The sequence below is a fragment of the Epinephelus fuscoguttatus genome, linkage group LG3 (genome assembly GCF_011397635.1).
Source record: "Epinephelus fuscoguttatus linkage group LG3, E.fuscoguttatus.final_Chr_v1".
Lineage (NCBI taxonomy): Eukaryota > Metazoa > Chordata > Actinopteri > Perciformes > Serranidae > Epinephelus > Epinephelus fuscoguttatus.
The window spans coordinates 26,803,719-26,820,191 of record NC_064754.1 but is presented as its reverse complement, the minus strand read 5'-3'; the positions used below and the strand labels follow the sequence as shown (position 1 = coordinate 26,820,191).

The 16,473-nt window shown below is 41.4% G+C and overlaps 1 protein-coding gene across 2 annotated transcripts in view; it reads right to left on the bottom strand.

Moving 5' to 3' along the window:
- LOC125886087 (protein sidekick-1-like) overlaps nt 1-16,473 on the bottom strand; it is a 270,398-nt gene that overhangs the window by 132,042 nt on the left and 121,883 nt on the right. For both annotated transcript variants that reach the window (XM_049572031.1, XM_049572032.1), the window contains exon 5: nt 8,435-8,568. In XM_049572031.1, coding sequence (XP_049427988.1) covers nt 8,435-8,568 — 134 coding nt within the window. The remainder of the gene's footprint in view (nt 1-8,434; nt 8,569-16,473) is intronic.

Sequence of the window (16,473 nt, the reverse complement as noted above, 5' to 3'; positions counted from 1 at the left end):
ATTTTGAGTTATTTGGCAAGTAAGCCCGAACACACTGCAGTGTCTGAAGCCCATGTGGTGTTTTCCTTTGTCTCCAAACTCTATTTCCAAAAGAACTTGTTCAAATCGGTTTCTGCTGAAAGTGCCGTATCTGTCCGCCTTAAATCAACAGCATGCACAAATAACAGGACCAAAATAAGTTTCAGTGCTTGCTGAACGCTGCTTGTCGCTTCGCCTGAAACTCTGCCGCACAGTCAGAGTGTAGACATGACAGCTGGAGTACTGATCGGAGTGAGTACTGTTTATCATCTAAAAACAGACCATGGGCAAGGATCCATCAAACAATTATCTTCAATCTTTAGTCTACAAATTGTCTCAAAAAAGCAAAAAAGTGTGCATCAAAGTTGCTCAAACCCCCAAGCTGACTATTTACTAAATGTTTTGTTTTGCTGAAGCGCCAGTCCAAAACCCAGAGATATTAAATTTACAATGTAACAGAAAGAAAAGCAGAAATTCCTCCACATTCGAGAAACTAGAACAAGCGAAGCTGTGGTATTTTTCATTAATATAATTTACCAAAATACCTTAAGATTAATTTAATGAGGATCTACTCAGTGCTGGGTTTTCAAGTTCAGCGCTGAGTAATAAAATGCACAGGTGTTTCAGGAATGCTCTCTTTAGTGTGCAATAATCATTGAGCTTCAGGGTTGCGTCTTTCATCAATGAATGCCAATAAACTCATCACCACCAGGTGCACCAAGAGGCTTTTTGGACCCCCACCTCCCTCCTTTTCTTGTTTTTAGTCAAGTGAGATGTTCTTTTCTTCTTCCTTCAGCACTAAAACTGGGAAAATTGTTTGAAAATGTCATTACTGTTCATAATTAATATGATCTTTTAACACGCATCAAATTAACATGTCCTATTCTGATCAGACAGACGCTGCCAATTATAGTTTAGCACCCACAAGAAAGAAAGTGTATGCAGGGAGGTCCTTATTAGTTAATGGGAGAAAAGTCGAACAGGCAACATCTGACCGTAACTGTGAAATCTTTGAGCCATTTTAATCTTGTTGTTAAATAAAGAACATTGGCAGCCACTTCCAAACATTACCATGGATTCTGCTGGTTATTAATCAAGAGCAGTCATTTGAGAGGCAGAGAGAGCGGGGGAAAAAAAGATTCAGAGTCACTGTTCAATGCGTACACCTGTGCTTGCATCAGGGGGTGGTGAGCTGCTACACAGCATCCAATTTGGCATTCGTTTTGTTTTTAGGGGTCACCAGCCAAAACGTCTGAGAGAGAATCACTACTCCACGGCTGCTGGTACTCACACTGGTGTGTCTAAAAATCTCCAGAGACATAGTCCCTAAACAACACTAGAAGCCGCAGAGTGTCGATCCACGTGGGAGAGCGCTGAGGCAGATTGTGGCCCAGATCATTACGTTGCCATGTTAGTTAGAGAGGTTTCTATGGTGTCCCTTCAAGCCCACCAAGGCATGATGCAGCAAAATGCAAAACACCTAGTGCATGATCAGAGCTGCTGCACTGGAAACAACGACTGCACACGAGGATACAGGGGATTCTCTGATCCTGCATTTAAGCTTTTAAATGAGGGCTCACAGTGCTGGGGACTGCGACATTACAACAAACCAACACACACACACACACACACACGCAAACCTGTGCATACACACAAACCACATGCATTCCACCCCACAAAAACACAATCACACACTCACTCTCTCCAGGGACACTAAAATACCTCCAATTAGACGCGCCACAGAACAACTGGGATGGGACCTGGAGCTCAGACACACATACACACACACACACACACACACACACACACACACACACACAAGGATGTTTAAACACACAGTCACACACGTGCACAGAAAGATCCACGGCAGGCTTTCATTTAAGAGTCGCTGATGTGGAAAGGAAACATCTGGAAGGGAGGGAAAGAAGCAAATGACACAGAGACACACAGGCATGCATAAAAATAACAACACAAACGTAATCAGCGAGCGCACATGCTTATACATACAGGTTTCAGTGCTCATCAAATACTTTAGAGCGTGTTTTCATGAAAGCTTTTTTTCGGAGACAGATAGTTGTCTGTCATATATCATATGCTGTTCGAATGTTCCAAGCAAAACATGTGTTTTCCTCGTATCTTTTCTTTCATATCTTCTTCCCCAACCAATCCTGTTTGTATGTGTGACACTGAGTGTGAGTCTGGGTTATCCGGAGGTCAGCTGAGTCAGATGCTACACGAGTCTATTCTTCAGATCCTGACAAAGGCCACTCCGTCACTTCTCAGGGCCGCAGGGCGACAAGCCTTGCTTGATAGAGGCAGGTGGGGGCGAAAAGAGGATAAACGGGAGAAATGGAAGTGATGTAAAATGGCAGACACCAGGGGAGTCTCCGACAGGAGGCGTAATCAAACTCAGACAGACTCTCTTCCAATCACCAAGCCGAGGTAATCAAACTCAGACTCCCACACCCTCCAACACACACATACAATGATTAAGGTTATGAAAGGTTATAAGGTTATTTTACGATGCATATGTACTCGGAGCCAATCCGTCCCTTAGCTCTCTCTTCAACATTCTGCTCCGTGTCACTCTTGTGTCACTGCCTCGTGTCATCGTCTCTACTTTGTGATTGCTCCTCTCTATATTTGCACTCTATTCAGCTACCTCACTGTATACAGTACTTGAGGAAACAACTGCCTCCTGATTGTCTCCGTTCTTTATTCAGCAGAATCAAATTTATAACTCAAATCATTAATGTTCAGAACTATGAAGTTTCAAAGAAAAGCTGGAAATTTTCAAACAACTTCTTACAACTTCCTGTGTTCAAGAGAACTTATTTTTGGAGACTTTGTAGAAAGTTTGCATTGATTTCTGCCATACGGTAATTATGAAAGCACAGTATGTAGAGCATCTTAAAGGGAAACTACACAGATTTGATGTATCAAGATCAATTTACTAGTCCTGCGAAGTCTTACTACTCTGAGCCTGTGAAGAGAGTTGTAAAATGTTTGCTACGGTTCTAGAGGGCGCTTGATGTCACCAAGATCACCTCGGCTTGGCTTTAGAAACAAATGTATACAGAAAGCCTGTGTTACAAACTGTGGAATTTGAAAGATGCTAGCATTTACGGGGCAGCAAGGGTCTAACAACAAGATGCAATCCATTGCATTTAGAGACTAAAAGTCAGGACATCTTGGCCACTACTGCATCGATTTTTAAAGAAAAATCTGTCTTCCAAGTCCCACAACCTTATGGACGTAAAATACTAAGCTGCTGGAGTACTCTTTTCAAAAGGAAGCACTCGATAAGCGGTGCTTCCGTGTATGCACCTAATGTTCATAGCTGTTTTTGCAGTTCAGCAATCATTAACAAGCATGACATTACTATCTTCTTTATAGAAAAGATAAAGGCATCTGATCAACTTGAGCCCAAAGCTGAGATAGCATTTCAAGTGCTACAGTAATTATATCAGCATATATGCATCTGCCACGATCTCCTACCCTCTCTTTCTTCTTCTGTTCCTTTCTCCTGTCTACCCTGCATGCCCTCTCCTTTCCTCTGCTCTCTCTTGTTAAATATATGAGATCCATGCATGCGGGATCATAACTTCTTTATCTTGAGTTATCTGAGTTCTCTCAGGCAGTTTTGTCTCCTTTCTTCGTTCTGTAAAGTGCAGGTCTTTGATGATGTCCAGATGTGTTGAGTGTTTCTGAGGATGTATCTTTTACATGTGTACATTTGCATGTGTGTGTGTGTGTGTGTGTGTGTGTGTGTTTGAAAAGTCCCACCAGTGACTGCTCTCTTTGGGGATATTTTGCTGCTCTAATGGTCTGATGTACAAATCTACAAAGACCTCCACTGCTGTGAAGGGAGGAGAGGCACACAGACATGCCCACACTCTTCTGGGCAACAGGGAGACTGACTGCTGGTTTGATTGACAGGCTGAGGTGTGTGTGAACGCGTCTGCGTGAATGTATGTGAGTGTGTGTGTGTGTGTAGCAGGCAGAGACAGAGAGGAGGGAGGGATGATAGCAGGTATGCATGGAGCTTAATTAATTGGAGAAGGGATCCTCATCTCCTGTCACTTACAGAAATACCCCACGGCCATTAGAACTCTCTTCCTTCTAATGCAAACACAGCGAATACACAAGTGTATACTGTAACTAATTGACCAGGACCTTGAGTCTGACCCTCCCTCCCTGGAGTGGCTGTGTTGATGAGATTCAATGTGTTGACTTGATATTTGGACACCTTGTACAGCACATGTTCTTCTTTGAATATTTAAGATTCATCGTCTGTCAATCTGTCATGTTCAGTATGCAGTGATAACTGACTGAGAATGTCTCCCGTAACACCATATGTTGTCGGAGGCGATGAAAAAGCTCCAGGAGCTGTTTATTTTAGAGGCGGGCTGTTCTTCCACTGATTACAGTGTGTGACCTCTCACCATTCTGTTGAGCTGCTATCAATTGTGGCTGTTCCAGCTCGACCACGGATGACAGTTAGTGCTTTTTATTTTCGGCAGTCCAGGCCACACTTACAGGATAGTGGTCAGGGACATGCAGATAATGGATCTGTCAAGCAGGCAGGTCATACAGCTGGCTATGTACCACTTTTCTTGGCTCTTACAGGCTTTGTGGATTAGCCAAAAGATTTTGAGTGTCATTCTTCACACAGAAGGTCTTATAAATGTGACTGCATCTTAAGTGTTAATGTCTGTGCTTGTATTCAAGACACATACAGTACAAAGAGCTCTCTCCACCAGCAGTCCTGGCAATAACAGGTTGTTGGTCATATTCTCAGTCTACATCCGTGACTCACTTCATTAATTCTTCCTTTCTGCCTCTTTCTCTACCGATCCTCCCGTCTCTTGTTCTTCCCTGTTGAGCACAATGCTCGAATCAAAGTAAGGAAGGGTTGAATAGAAAATAGGTATCTCATTTATTCTGGTGAATTTCTGAAAAGAAAGACAACATTTTTAGAAATAGAAAATTTGACTGACAGCTATGAACTTATGTCTTCAGATCCTGTATAGGCTGCTTAATGGAATGGAAAAACGCAAAGAGGGGAGACAGGAAATGGAGGGAGACAAAGATAGGACAGGAAATGTATAAAAAAGAAAGAAAAAAGAGGAGGTGCAGATGAACAAAAAACACAATTTGCATGAGTTCATTCACATGTTTTTTTGAGTCAGTTAACCTGGTGAACTGTTCATCACTTCAGTTCACTTCAATTTAATCTCATTTGCACGAAATTCGATTCTTTTTTCCCCCCTCAAATTTCCTGCTAGCAAACCTTGACTGATCTCTATCATTAACAGGCTGCTCAGTGTGTGTTCACTCAATACAGGCATCTTTTCATCCAAATTCATAATCCACTATTGATTTTTTTAGCATTGTATTTTGCAATGTAGTCAGTGTCCTTGTATACAACAAGCACATGTAATAAGATCCAAACACGTACACATCTGTAGCACCTTTTCTATTTCCAACCTGCCAATGGGTTGCTAAAGGTTTAATATGGAGGACTAACTTGGAAAATAAAGCAAAAAGAAATACCTGTTGTTTCCAAGTGTCATTGTTTGTTTTCTTTAGTCTTTTCTCTTTTACACGTTGCTTTTTGCGTCCTTTTGACTCTTTCGTTTCTCCTCCAGTTTTTATTTAATCCCTCTTTCCTCTATTCCTCTCCAATCTCAATAACAACTGAATCAAATATGCTGTTTTATAGCCAAGGATATTTACCCAAGAAATGTTTATTGTCGAAAATACACACCGATAAACAGAAACAAACACACACACATGGGCACGCAGATGTTTATGGCCAAAGACTGATCAGCGAAGCCTAACTATACCCTTACGATTCGTAAAAAACGCCCATGGGAGTACTCCACTCTGACAGCTGTAACAAGGTACTGTGTGTATATTTATGTGATTGTGTGTGTGTGTGCATTTGTGACAAAGGATGCCAAAGGATACAACCCTGTAAAGAGAATCTAATTAAAACTCTATACAGCCACGAGGGACAGAGTGCTCCCTCCCTCCCTCCCCTCTGCCTCCTCCTCCTCTTCTCATTTAACCATAGTGAACACTTGAGCTGAAGGACTGTTAGACAGTAGAGTCTATCCTCTGCCCTCCAAGGAGAAGCGATATTGAGAGAAGGATATAAAGTGATTCAGCGATAAAGGCTGTGACAGAGGCAGGAACACATAGGGAGCAGCAGAGAATTCAGCAAACTTATCAGTTCTCGTGAGCGTAGCCTATTTTCTTTGAAAATGACCTAAGGGCTGCATGCCATTCAATAACATTCACTAAACAATTAATTAATTCAAGAGTTTTTTAATTAAAAGGGAGCTCTCTTGGCTTAACCCTTTTATACATAACATAAAAACACATGAGCGGGCAATGAAAAACTATGATTTAAATACATATTTTAAATACCAGGAGTCTGTAAACACTTACATATAGCCAGCAGCATCTCAGTTAGTTCTGGTGTTGCTATTATAACTTACTAATTTCATCATAAAGGACTGTGAATAAAATTAATGTGCAGTGATATCTGGATCCCCCCCCACAGAGATCCATTTAAAGGCCCGAACATACTCGGGCGGAACGGACTCCGTGGAGGTCCGCGCGGACTCAAAGCGGACGTCCGCAAGCGGGGGGGGGGGGGGATAAGACAGCGAATAGTACTAGTCGCATTAAAAAATCGTGACCCATCCCTCATCAATCTTTATTAACCTCAATGTGCCACAACATTCAGGTTTGAAGGCATCTAATCTTAAGCCAGATGATGATTTTATCTTTTGCTAGTTCAGGTAACAAATGTCAAGTGACAGGTATTATATATCACCTGTGAATAATACACATTTGCTGGAAGTTACTTGCCAAAAAGGCCAAAATAAAAAATAAAAGCTCTCCGGCCTGGTGTGTGTTCTCAGCCAAGAAACTATAACTTAGATTTGTAAAACTACTCAAAGGTCTAACATGTAGGATTTACGCCTTGTTTCCACCTACATATGTGACTGTTGTCTGTAGATCCGTAAATATACGGATGATGCCTCTAGTGTCCAATGCATGGAAGTGCATTCCAGATGGATAGAAACCTGACAGAAACTTCCTGTAGCCATTGGGGAGAGGCTATTTTTGTCTGTCTTTCACCATCCAGTAGTTTGGAATATGCCCTTGGACCTGCCAGGTACGTGGCATGCTTTGTGAAATATTTGATTAAAAAGACGTATGAACATCTGACTGTATATAATGTTCAATCGTATTTCAATAGAATAACATTACTCAGTTCACAGTGTGTTTAAACTAGATAAACAAGTTATTTTTAATCATACAAACTCACTTGACATTCATCACAAGCAACTGAATTAAAGAAAATAGTCTGTTAGCTGGTTAGCAGCCTGTTAGCTAAGCTAGCACACTGTCATGTTGTCTCTCCAAAGTCCACCGCAAAAGTTTAAAAAAAAAAAAAAAAACACATTCCGGACCAAAATATTACGGAGGGAAGGTTTTTTTTCTAGCAGTGAGGTTGCAGAACTCAAACTTCTCCTGTGTGCCAAGTGTGTGTGACACAAAAAAGTGAAAAGTGAGAACGTGAATGTGCCTATTTAGAGAATGTTTAATTTGTCCATTCTGGACAACTTTAGAGCAACATGCCGGACTCCGTAGAAAAGGTCTCGCTCCATATATAGATATAAACAGCTCATCCTAAGGCAAAGAAAACATAATGATTCTCATTTTCAGACGATTATACACCAGTTTTTAATATTATACACCATTTCTGTCGATACGTACACCTAAATCCTTCACACTGGACCTTTAACATCACTCAATAATCATGTTTGGACAGTGTTATTTTGCAGTTCAACTAAACTACCTGAGCGGTGAGTCTTTTCTGATGAAATGATCTAGCTTAGTCACGTCAATTTCAGCTGTCAGAATCTCAAAGTTAAACTTTCTTTCATGTGATATCAATAATTCAAGCTTCTCATCTAAGTAGTTCTGAGTCAGGGCCTCCAGTGTTTGGATCAACACGCTTACAAAAAAAATATTGTGTTTAAAATTAAGTTGGCTAAATCAGTTATTCTAATGTATTAAATCAACATTTCACATCCTCCACTGCTCATCTCATTTTCAGGTTGCATATGTGGGATGTCAACAATAATTAGGCCACCGCTTAAACTGCCTAAACCTAATCAAGCTCCCCAAAAGCCTTAAAAAGGTGAAACAATGTCATATAATGAGAATGTAGCAATTTCTCAAAGACTCTGGAAATCTTCTAATCCATAATCAGTCATATTTGATTATGGAATAAACAAAGCTTCTTTGTTAGGTTTAAAATATGCAGCATAATTAGCAGCATTGTTTAATATTACACCCAAAACATTCAGAATCAGGCAGAATGTTATTTTACCTGAGATGCTCAGGTAGACGGCCGGACTCGTCACATTCTCTCCTGTCATCTCGTTCACTGCCTCCATGTGGTAACGTCCGGCATCCACCGCAGTGGTTGCCAAGACGACCAGCTGATTGTCCAAAGTGATTGCACTGTAGGGCACAAACAAAACACACAGGCAACAAGGGATTAGAAAACAATAATAACGACCAAAAGCAAAACGTGCCTCCTTCTAGCGTTGCTCCATCTCAGGGAAGAACCCCGCTCAAACTAAGACTCTGACAAGAGGAGAGTATTTGGTACACGGATCATTTAGAATTCATAAGGGGGGGAAGGAAACATTGAACACATTCATCAGAAAGGGAAAGAGGATTCGGAGAGCTTAAATAAATCTCTCCTCCTGTCTCAGATTGATATGTGGCTCATTTTGTGTCTCTTTCATTCTTTTGGCCGTTCTCGTTGTTTGTGTATTGTCTTCTGTTCTTCCTTCTTTACACTGATCCATCCTCATTTCCCAACGTACCAGCAGCAATCAATACAGCACAAACATACAATACACACAAGCACACGCAATCACAAAAACACAGGATCTAACACTGTTCTCACATAAGCACACAGAGATAAGAAACAATCACTTACAAACAGACTTTGTGTTGCTGTTGCTTTTCACGGGCGCATAATAGGAAGAGTTGATTTTGGAGGGAGACGGTGTGGGAGAGGATAGCAGGAAGGAGTCGAGGAGGGTAAGAAATGTATTCGTGGAGCTCAGATTTTCATGTGTTTGAACTTGTGTGTCTGTGAAGAGATGCCGCCAGGCAGGAAGCGCAGGTTGATGTTTTTAGTGATGCTACTTGTGTTTTCAACATGTCAGTGAATGTAAATCTTCCAATATTCTAACCTGAGAGCTGACACTGAAATAAAATCAATATGACCAAAGGGAGAATAAAGCATATTAAAGTGAAATGACAGCCTTTTATTTTCATAGACTCTGAGTCTGATTCTGTGCCCCCACAACACAGCTACAAACTGTATGCTCTGTTCAGACTGTAAAGCCCTACAAGACAAGCTTGTGATTTGAGGCTACATAAATAAAAAATAATAGGAGAGAAGATCCTGAATACGGCGTATCTAAACATCTCTTTATTTGGAGACGTAACTTAGATCTGGAGAGACATTATTTTGAACAAAATATCTGCAAGTGTGTGTGTTTGTAGGATGTGTGTATTCTTCTGCGAGCATTGTTGAGCAGTGCTGAGTTGGCAGCAATGTGTGAGCCCAAAATCTAGATCGGCACAGTGCCAGTTGGGTGTGGTTTCCACTCCATTTCAATTTTGCACACAAAACAGCACATGCCACTTACGCCGACCTGAATCAACAACACACCACACGTTCCAACGAAGCTGAGTCCAAATGGAAAAGGCACTTTACTGTCTTTGCCAACACTTTAAAGCTGGAAAAGATGAAATTTAGGTTTCCCACAGCATCTTGACTACCTGCTGCTGTTTGATTATCAGATGGTAAGAGATTTGGCGTCATGGCTGCCACCTCATATGCCGCCTACACTCCATTTGGGTGGTGCTGCAGTGTTATAAGCATGAAGCTGGCACAACCAACCAATATGATCTACCAGCATCCACAGCTTAGAGATGACTGTTGATGCATCCACGAACATGAGATCATGGCGGTCATTTACGGTATACATAGAAGTGTTTATGCATCACATTAATATAGGAACAACTGATTGAACTACATATTGATTGAGCAGAGGAGAGAACGTGTGGCTGTTTGACACAAACTCACACAAACACACACCACACGTACAGACAGAATTCTTCAGGTCTAATTTTATTCAGTGTGATTTCCCAGGAGAGCACCCACAAGAGCCAGAGCCTCAACCCCAACACTGACACTCTATTTGTGTGAGAGCATGCTGCTTTGTGTGTGCATGTATATGTGTGTGCATCTCACTGCCTGAAATAAGGGCTTTAACCAAACCTCTCTCCTGCTCTCTCCAACTTGTTCCACAGCGAGAATAGATTCTGCATCCTCACCAAGGTCTATAATGCAATTTATGGCTGTTAAGCTCATTAACTGCACTGACCAGCCTATTTTATCACATCTGTTTTGCCCGGCACATGCTGATTAATAGACAGTGAAAGCATGCTTTCACTTGCCTATAGTGTCTGAGGGAGAAGAGAGCCTGGGAGGTTCGAGGGAATCTAAGAGTTATATTAGTCAAAGTCAAAGGAGCTCGGTGGCGGGTGTGAGAATGCAGTAAGACCAATTAAGATAGCATATTAACATTTGAAGATTTGTTGGGTTAGTAGTCTTTGGTCTCGTAGTATTTTTTCCTCATTTACATAACCCATTTATATGTACTATTAACATGTGAAATTACTTGTGCAGGGATTTTCTCCACACTTTCATTTGTTCCAGTTTGGGAGGTCTCGAGCTCGATTTCCCGTAAAATCTTCACACGGAACTTTCATAACAACAAAACAAATCAGAGTGAAAGAAATGAAACATGCCAACAGGAAGTCAGGCAACAGAGATTAGAGGACCTAAATTCACATGGATTTCCCTTCAAAAAATAATAAAACATCCCTATTAGTTCTAAGTAGCTGGAGGGTGGTTATACAATCTCATCCTAAGAGTTACAATATAGTGAGACACACACACGCGCATGCATGAGCCTCTTTTCATTATGACTGAATTGTGACGTAATTGAGATTTAATATAACATAAACTCAACATGCGACTTTCTGCTCTCTTTTAGTTCTACATTTAATTAAACTGGACAAAATTGTTCTGGCTTTTAATTAAAGACAAACCCAATTGTAAAACAGTGCATGACTCTGCATGCTTATGTGTGTGTGTGTGTGTGTGTGTGTGTGTGTGTGTGTGTGTGACAGTTTATCCCCAGGCAGGAGAGGGAAATTAAAATACAGTAATCAACTACATCCTATTCCCCTCTCCTTCTGAATTCCCCCCTGTATCCCTCATCCCCCCTCAAATAATAAAAAACAGCTTCTCTGACTCCTTCTTATAAGATCCCATTTTTCCATTCTCCCTCAGATTACAATCTGCACATTTCTTTCTTGCTTTCATCCAATTTTCTTTGCGTTTTTCTTCCTCTAGCTGTCTCTCTATCACACTATCCTCCCCCTGACTCTGTCCTGTCTTACCTCCCCTCTCCTCCCCCCTGACTCTTTTGAACCAAAGCACCAGGCCAGATTGGTCTTTCATTAAGTGTCTGGCCCCAAGACTCATTTAATAAACACTCGCTGGTGTCCGCACTGCAAGGCTGACTGCTGAACACACGCACACATATACAAGTGTGCCAAGAGCTAATTAGCACACACATGTTGCAGGCCAGAGGATGAGTGAGCGAGTCAGCGCATGAATGAGTGTGTTTTTTACATCTAAGTACGTCTAAGAGTGTGTGTGTGCGAGTATGTGTCGGGTCTGGGGACTGTCTCTCCTGCCAACAGAGCCCACCTCGGCCGTGTCTGCCCTCCCTCTCTATCTCTGATAGGCAGCGAGCCACCTTCTTAAAACCACACTGCGTCTGACATACAGAGGCTCCGGGTGGAGGAGTGTGGCGGCAGGGCGGGAGGAGGGATACTCCACTGTAAACCCGATCCAGACAGCATGCTTTTTGGCAGCTTCATCTCCAAAGCAAGTGCCAGCCAGCCACCCACACGTTACACTGCATACATACACGCACCTTCTCACACAGGCACACACACAGCTGGGAGCATTCACTGTTCCACGCAGCCGTTTAACCGGATGTTTGCTTTGGTTTTTAAGTAAGTGGACACATGAATGCAGTCTCTGTTGGACTGATTGATAGTTAACGTACGCAGGTTTATACCTGCTGAATGCAGCATTATATGTGTGTGTGCGTGTTTGTGTGTGCGTTTGTGTGTGTGTGTGTCTAAGGAGCTGCATAAATCCGGCTTAAACTCAGACTTTTGTTATTACAAACTTTACACCAGGTTGAGGTATTCAAATTTTTTAAGCATTCTGCTCTCAGAATTGCCTGTCAGCTTGAGTTGTGGTGTGGTGTCCTCTATCCCAAAGTAATTGGTAACTATAAAACTCTGCTGCAGAGAGCGCACTGTTTTGAATGCAGAGAGGAGGGAGAGAGCTTCTGTACGATATTCATCAATATACGATTGCTTTTTTGGCTTTTTTGGCTTGTGTTTTTCTTTGTCTGCACAACTGCAAACAAAGGCTGACATAAAAAACACAGTAAAGTCGATAACTGCTGTATTAGCATTACCATAACAAGCCATCCTTTTTAGTAAAAGTATATTTTTTTGTTTTTTAAACTTTATTGATTTAGAGACCCTTAGTGTAGTGGGAAATTCAGTGGCGGCTCGTTGGTAATCTCTCCATAAAAAAAAAAGTTTATGCAACCATATTGGACTCCATAGCCCTGTTTCCACCAAACATAGACCCTAGTGTTTCCACCGCAGACAGTGCCCTTAAATGTGGGCAGGGTTATTGTCACTCACTGCTACACCCAGCATTCACTGTATTTCCTCCTTTATCAGTCTGCACCTCGTTTATCGTCCACAGAATGAGTCTGCATGCTGACATTTTCACAACAAAATAAAACAGACTGCAGTGTGAGTCTCTTTTCATGGGATAATTAAAAATAGCAGGTTTGTGCATTTAGTCCCTCTAAGACAAGCTCTGGGGTTTAGTGTTGCTGGAGCCCACAGGAACATCGCTCCGCACCGCCCCCCCCCCCACCCCCCCCCTCCCCCCAAGTGAGGATTAGAATATATGCCGTTCACATATCCCTGCCGAAATTAATATATATAAATGCATTACTAAAAATGTATGTTATATAAAAACTAAAGTGATCGCCACGTTATAGTTACAGTAATAAATCTCGCCACGGTATGAACAGTGGTTACATGAGTCTCAAAACCAGCCACAACTCAGCCTGAGCAGAGTGACTGTCCTCTATTGACCAATCAACAGACTGCAGTGTTCACAGCTCCACCTTTTAGTACTGAATCTGTGTGCTAGGTACCCCAACAGAGGCATGACCAAAAATGGGGATGGTATGAAACAGTTTCATTGGTACCATCCACAACTTTTCACAGTGGAAACAGAAAAAAGTGTATCGTACTGCTCGGTGGAAATGGGGCTTATGAGGATAAATGTGCAAGTCATCCATCAAGTATTACATTTCTGGGATTGTTTAACTTCCAGTGAACACAAAGCTGGAAGTGGAGCATTTTTCACCAATTTTAAAGGATGCACTGTTTTAGTGGCTGATGGCAATACCTGACAGCCAGTTCCTGTTGTGCTGCTTGGGGTAAATTGGACTCAAGCAGAAACTGGAGGTATTAGATGATATAAGGTTTTGTGCACCACTGTAATGTAACAGTACAGAGTGAGAAAAAAAAGAGGACTGATCCTGGTGGTGAACTGAGAATAAAAACAATGAAGAGAACTTAACTTTGCCAATTTCCTACAACAGTTTCATGTAGTTTTGGAAAATATGATAGATATGTTTTTGTAATGGGATTAAACAGTCTAACTGAGTTAAGACTGAGAACTGGACCGCTGCCAGCAGCTCTTGACATTCTGCTGCCAGCAGCTTGACAGTGACTGCTTTAGTGATTTTCCATGCATAGTTAAAATGAAGCTATTGTTAACACAGCCTGGGGTTGAAGATTTGTTTTACAGTATATTTGCTGAACATTCTTTAATCCTCTTGCTCAGTCAAACTGCAATGCCTCAAAATATTATCTTAAAACAAAAAAACAACAACATTTGTTTAAGTTTTTGATTGCTACAAATGTGAGGGAGAGGCCTAAAAGCTAAATTAAGATTGAACGTTTCCTCAAATAATCATGTTTTTTTTGCAGCTTTAACAGTGTGGGGTGTTCTCTGTGAGACTCAGGAGATAAGTATTTCTTTAGAAAGTATTTTAGGTCTAAAGAAAGTATGGAGATTTTTTTTTCTTCAACCACAGCAGTACTGTGTGGCAGTACTGGCATCACGCCACAGCTCAGCTATCATCAGAGTGTGATTCTAGTATACACAAAAGGGTTGCCCCACCACAAAAACAGATGATTGAAACCTGTTGTTATCTTGAAACTGATTGACAGATCTTTTAAAACACAGCTTAATAAAAGACAGTTACTAAGTCATTAATATTTCTGATGCTGTCAAACTCTGTTTACAGACTGTAAACACAGCAGTAAAAGTAGGGCTGTACCCATCTCAGAATTATGTCAGTCAAATCAGATTTGGCTGTTAAATATGAATATTAGACTATATGTTCCTGTATTTCAATATAGAGATGAAGACATTCACAGTGTCATTCACATAAACAAGCTTAACTATGCTAGTAACTTATCTGAAAAGTGCTACAACATTTTATGCTGACACTAGATATGAAACAATAGCCAGAGACTATATCATATGAAGTTGCTGTGAGCTGTAAATTCACCACTTTTAAGAAGGCTGAAGATAATTTATCTCAGAGCCTGACAGGGCAAAGTCTTTCCTCCTCCGAGCAGCTGCCTCATTGTCCACAGCTGCCTTTACCAAAGGGCAGCGTGAATGCAAGGAGCGCTCACTCTGCAGTGAAATCTGGGAGCAGAAATGTCCCCAATAGTGCACTGCACACTGACTGGCAAAAAACAAGCAAACAAAAAAAAAATGCTCGATTTGAAGAAATTGCAGTCAGTGGAGGGGTCTGACTGATGATTCACATCACGGACTTTCAGAATGCAGCCCTAGGTAAAACTATTTTAAAGTTTCAATTTTTGCATAGCACAGAAATGGGGCAGCCCAGTGGCGCAGTGGTTAGCATTGTTGCCTCACAGCAAGAGAGTTTCTAGTTCAAACCCTGGAATAGGGGAGCCCCTCTATGCAGAGTCTGCATGTTCCCCATGTGTCAGTGTGGGTTTTCTTTGGGTACTTTTTTTTCATGTTATAAAATGAGGGAACAAGTCTGACAGTGTAGGCTAATATGTGTGAGTGATTAGTTAACTGCCAGGTCACATCATCTACACTCATCAGTAGGCTTGTTCGAGATGAACTGCCCCTCGCCTGGAAAGCGGACCAGAGCAGGTGGCTGCAGCAGGAGGCGGTGACAACAAGCTGCGGTCAAGTCGGAGGCTGAATCCAAATGTCCACTGTCTGGACTTGCGGAATGAGCCCTTGCGGACCTTAGTTGTACGTAGTGTGAGGTATTTACTATCACTACGTAAAGTCTGCGAGGGTAGAGACTACAGGCGGCTGATAGACAGCCCTCCTGTTCCACCTGTAACACTTCATCTCTTTAACAATAGTATTTTTACAAAGCTGAAGTGTTTGCATTTCTAAAAGTAAAAGTGAGACTTTCATAACATTGTGAGCCATTATATTATGTGCCTAATGCTGCATTTGGTGCTGTTGTAGTGGCTGCTCAGCAGGATGGTCTCGCAGCGTCCCACGTCTGGACTGTCATTGGCATTTCTGCTTCAAGATCCATTAAGTGCATTTCTTGTTCCAAACTTGTTCTAAAAGAATCCCTTAAAACATAAAATGTCACTTAAAACATAAAATGCCTGCTACCCTTTTATCTTGTAATCAACAAAAGGGAGGAAAACAAAGCATCCACAAAACAAGAGCACATCTCTATAATAAGCCTGTTGGAGCTGAACCAAATGAGAAGAAATAATGGAAGCAGGCTGCTGATGCATTAAAAATGTGCATCAACTATTTAAAAGGCCTGGATTGTGTCTATCTCAATTTAAATCAAGGCCAAAACATTTTGGAGTACATTAAAATGATAAGAGGGAAACATTCATGTTCATTAAAGGCACCCGTTGGGCACATCCAAAGCGCTACCATCAGCCTTACACGCGACTTCCTACAGACCACCACCAAAACAAAGTAAACGTACATGTGAACACTACACCTTACTGAAACAGGTAGTTCATTACTCGATTAGATGACTAACAGAAAATTAACGGGCAACTATTTTCATAATCTAGTCATTTCAGTCTTTTTTCAAGCACAAATTCACCCTTTAATTCCAG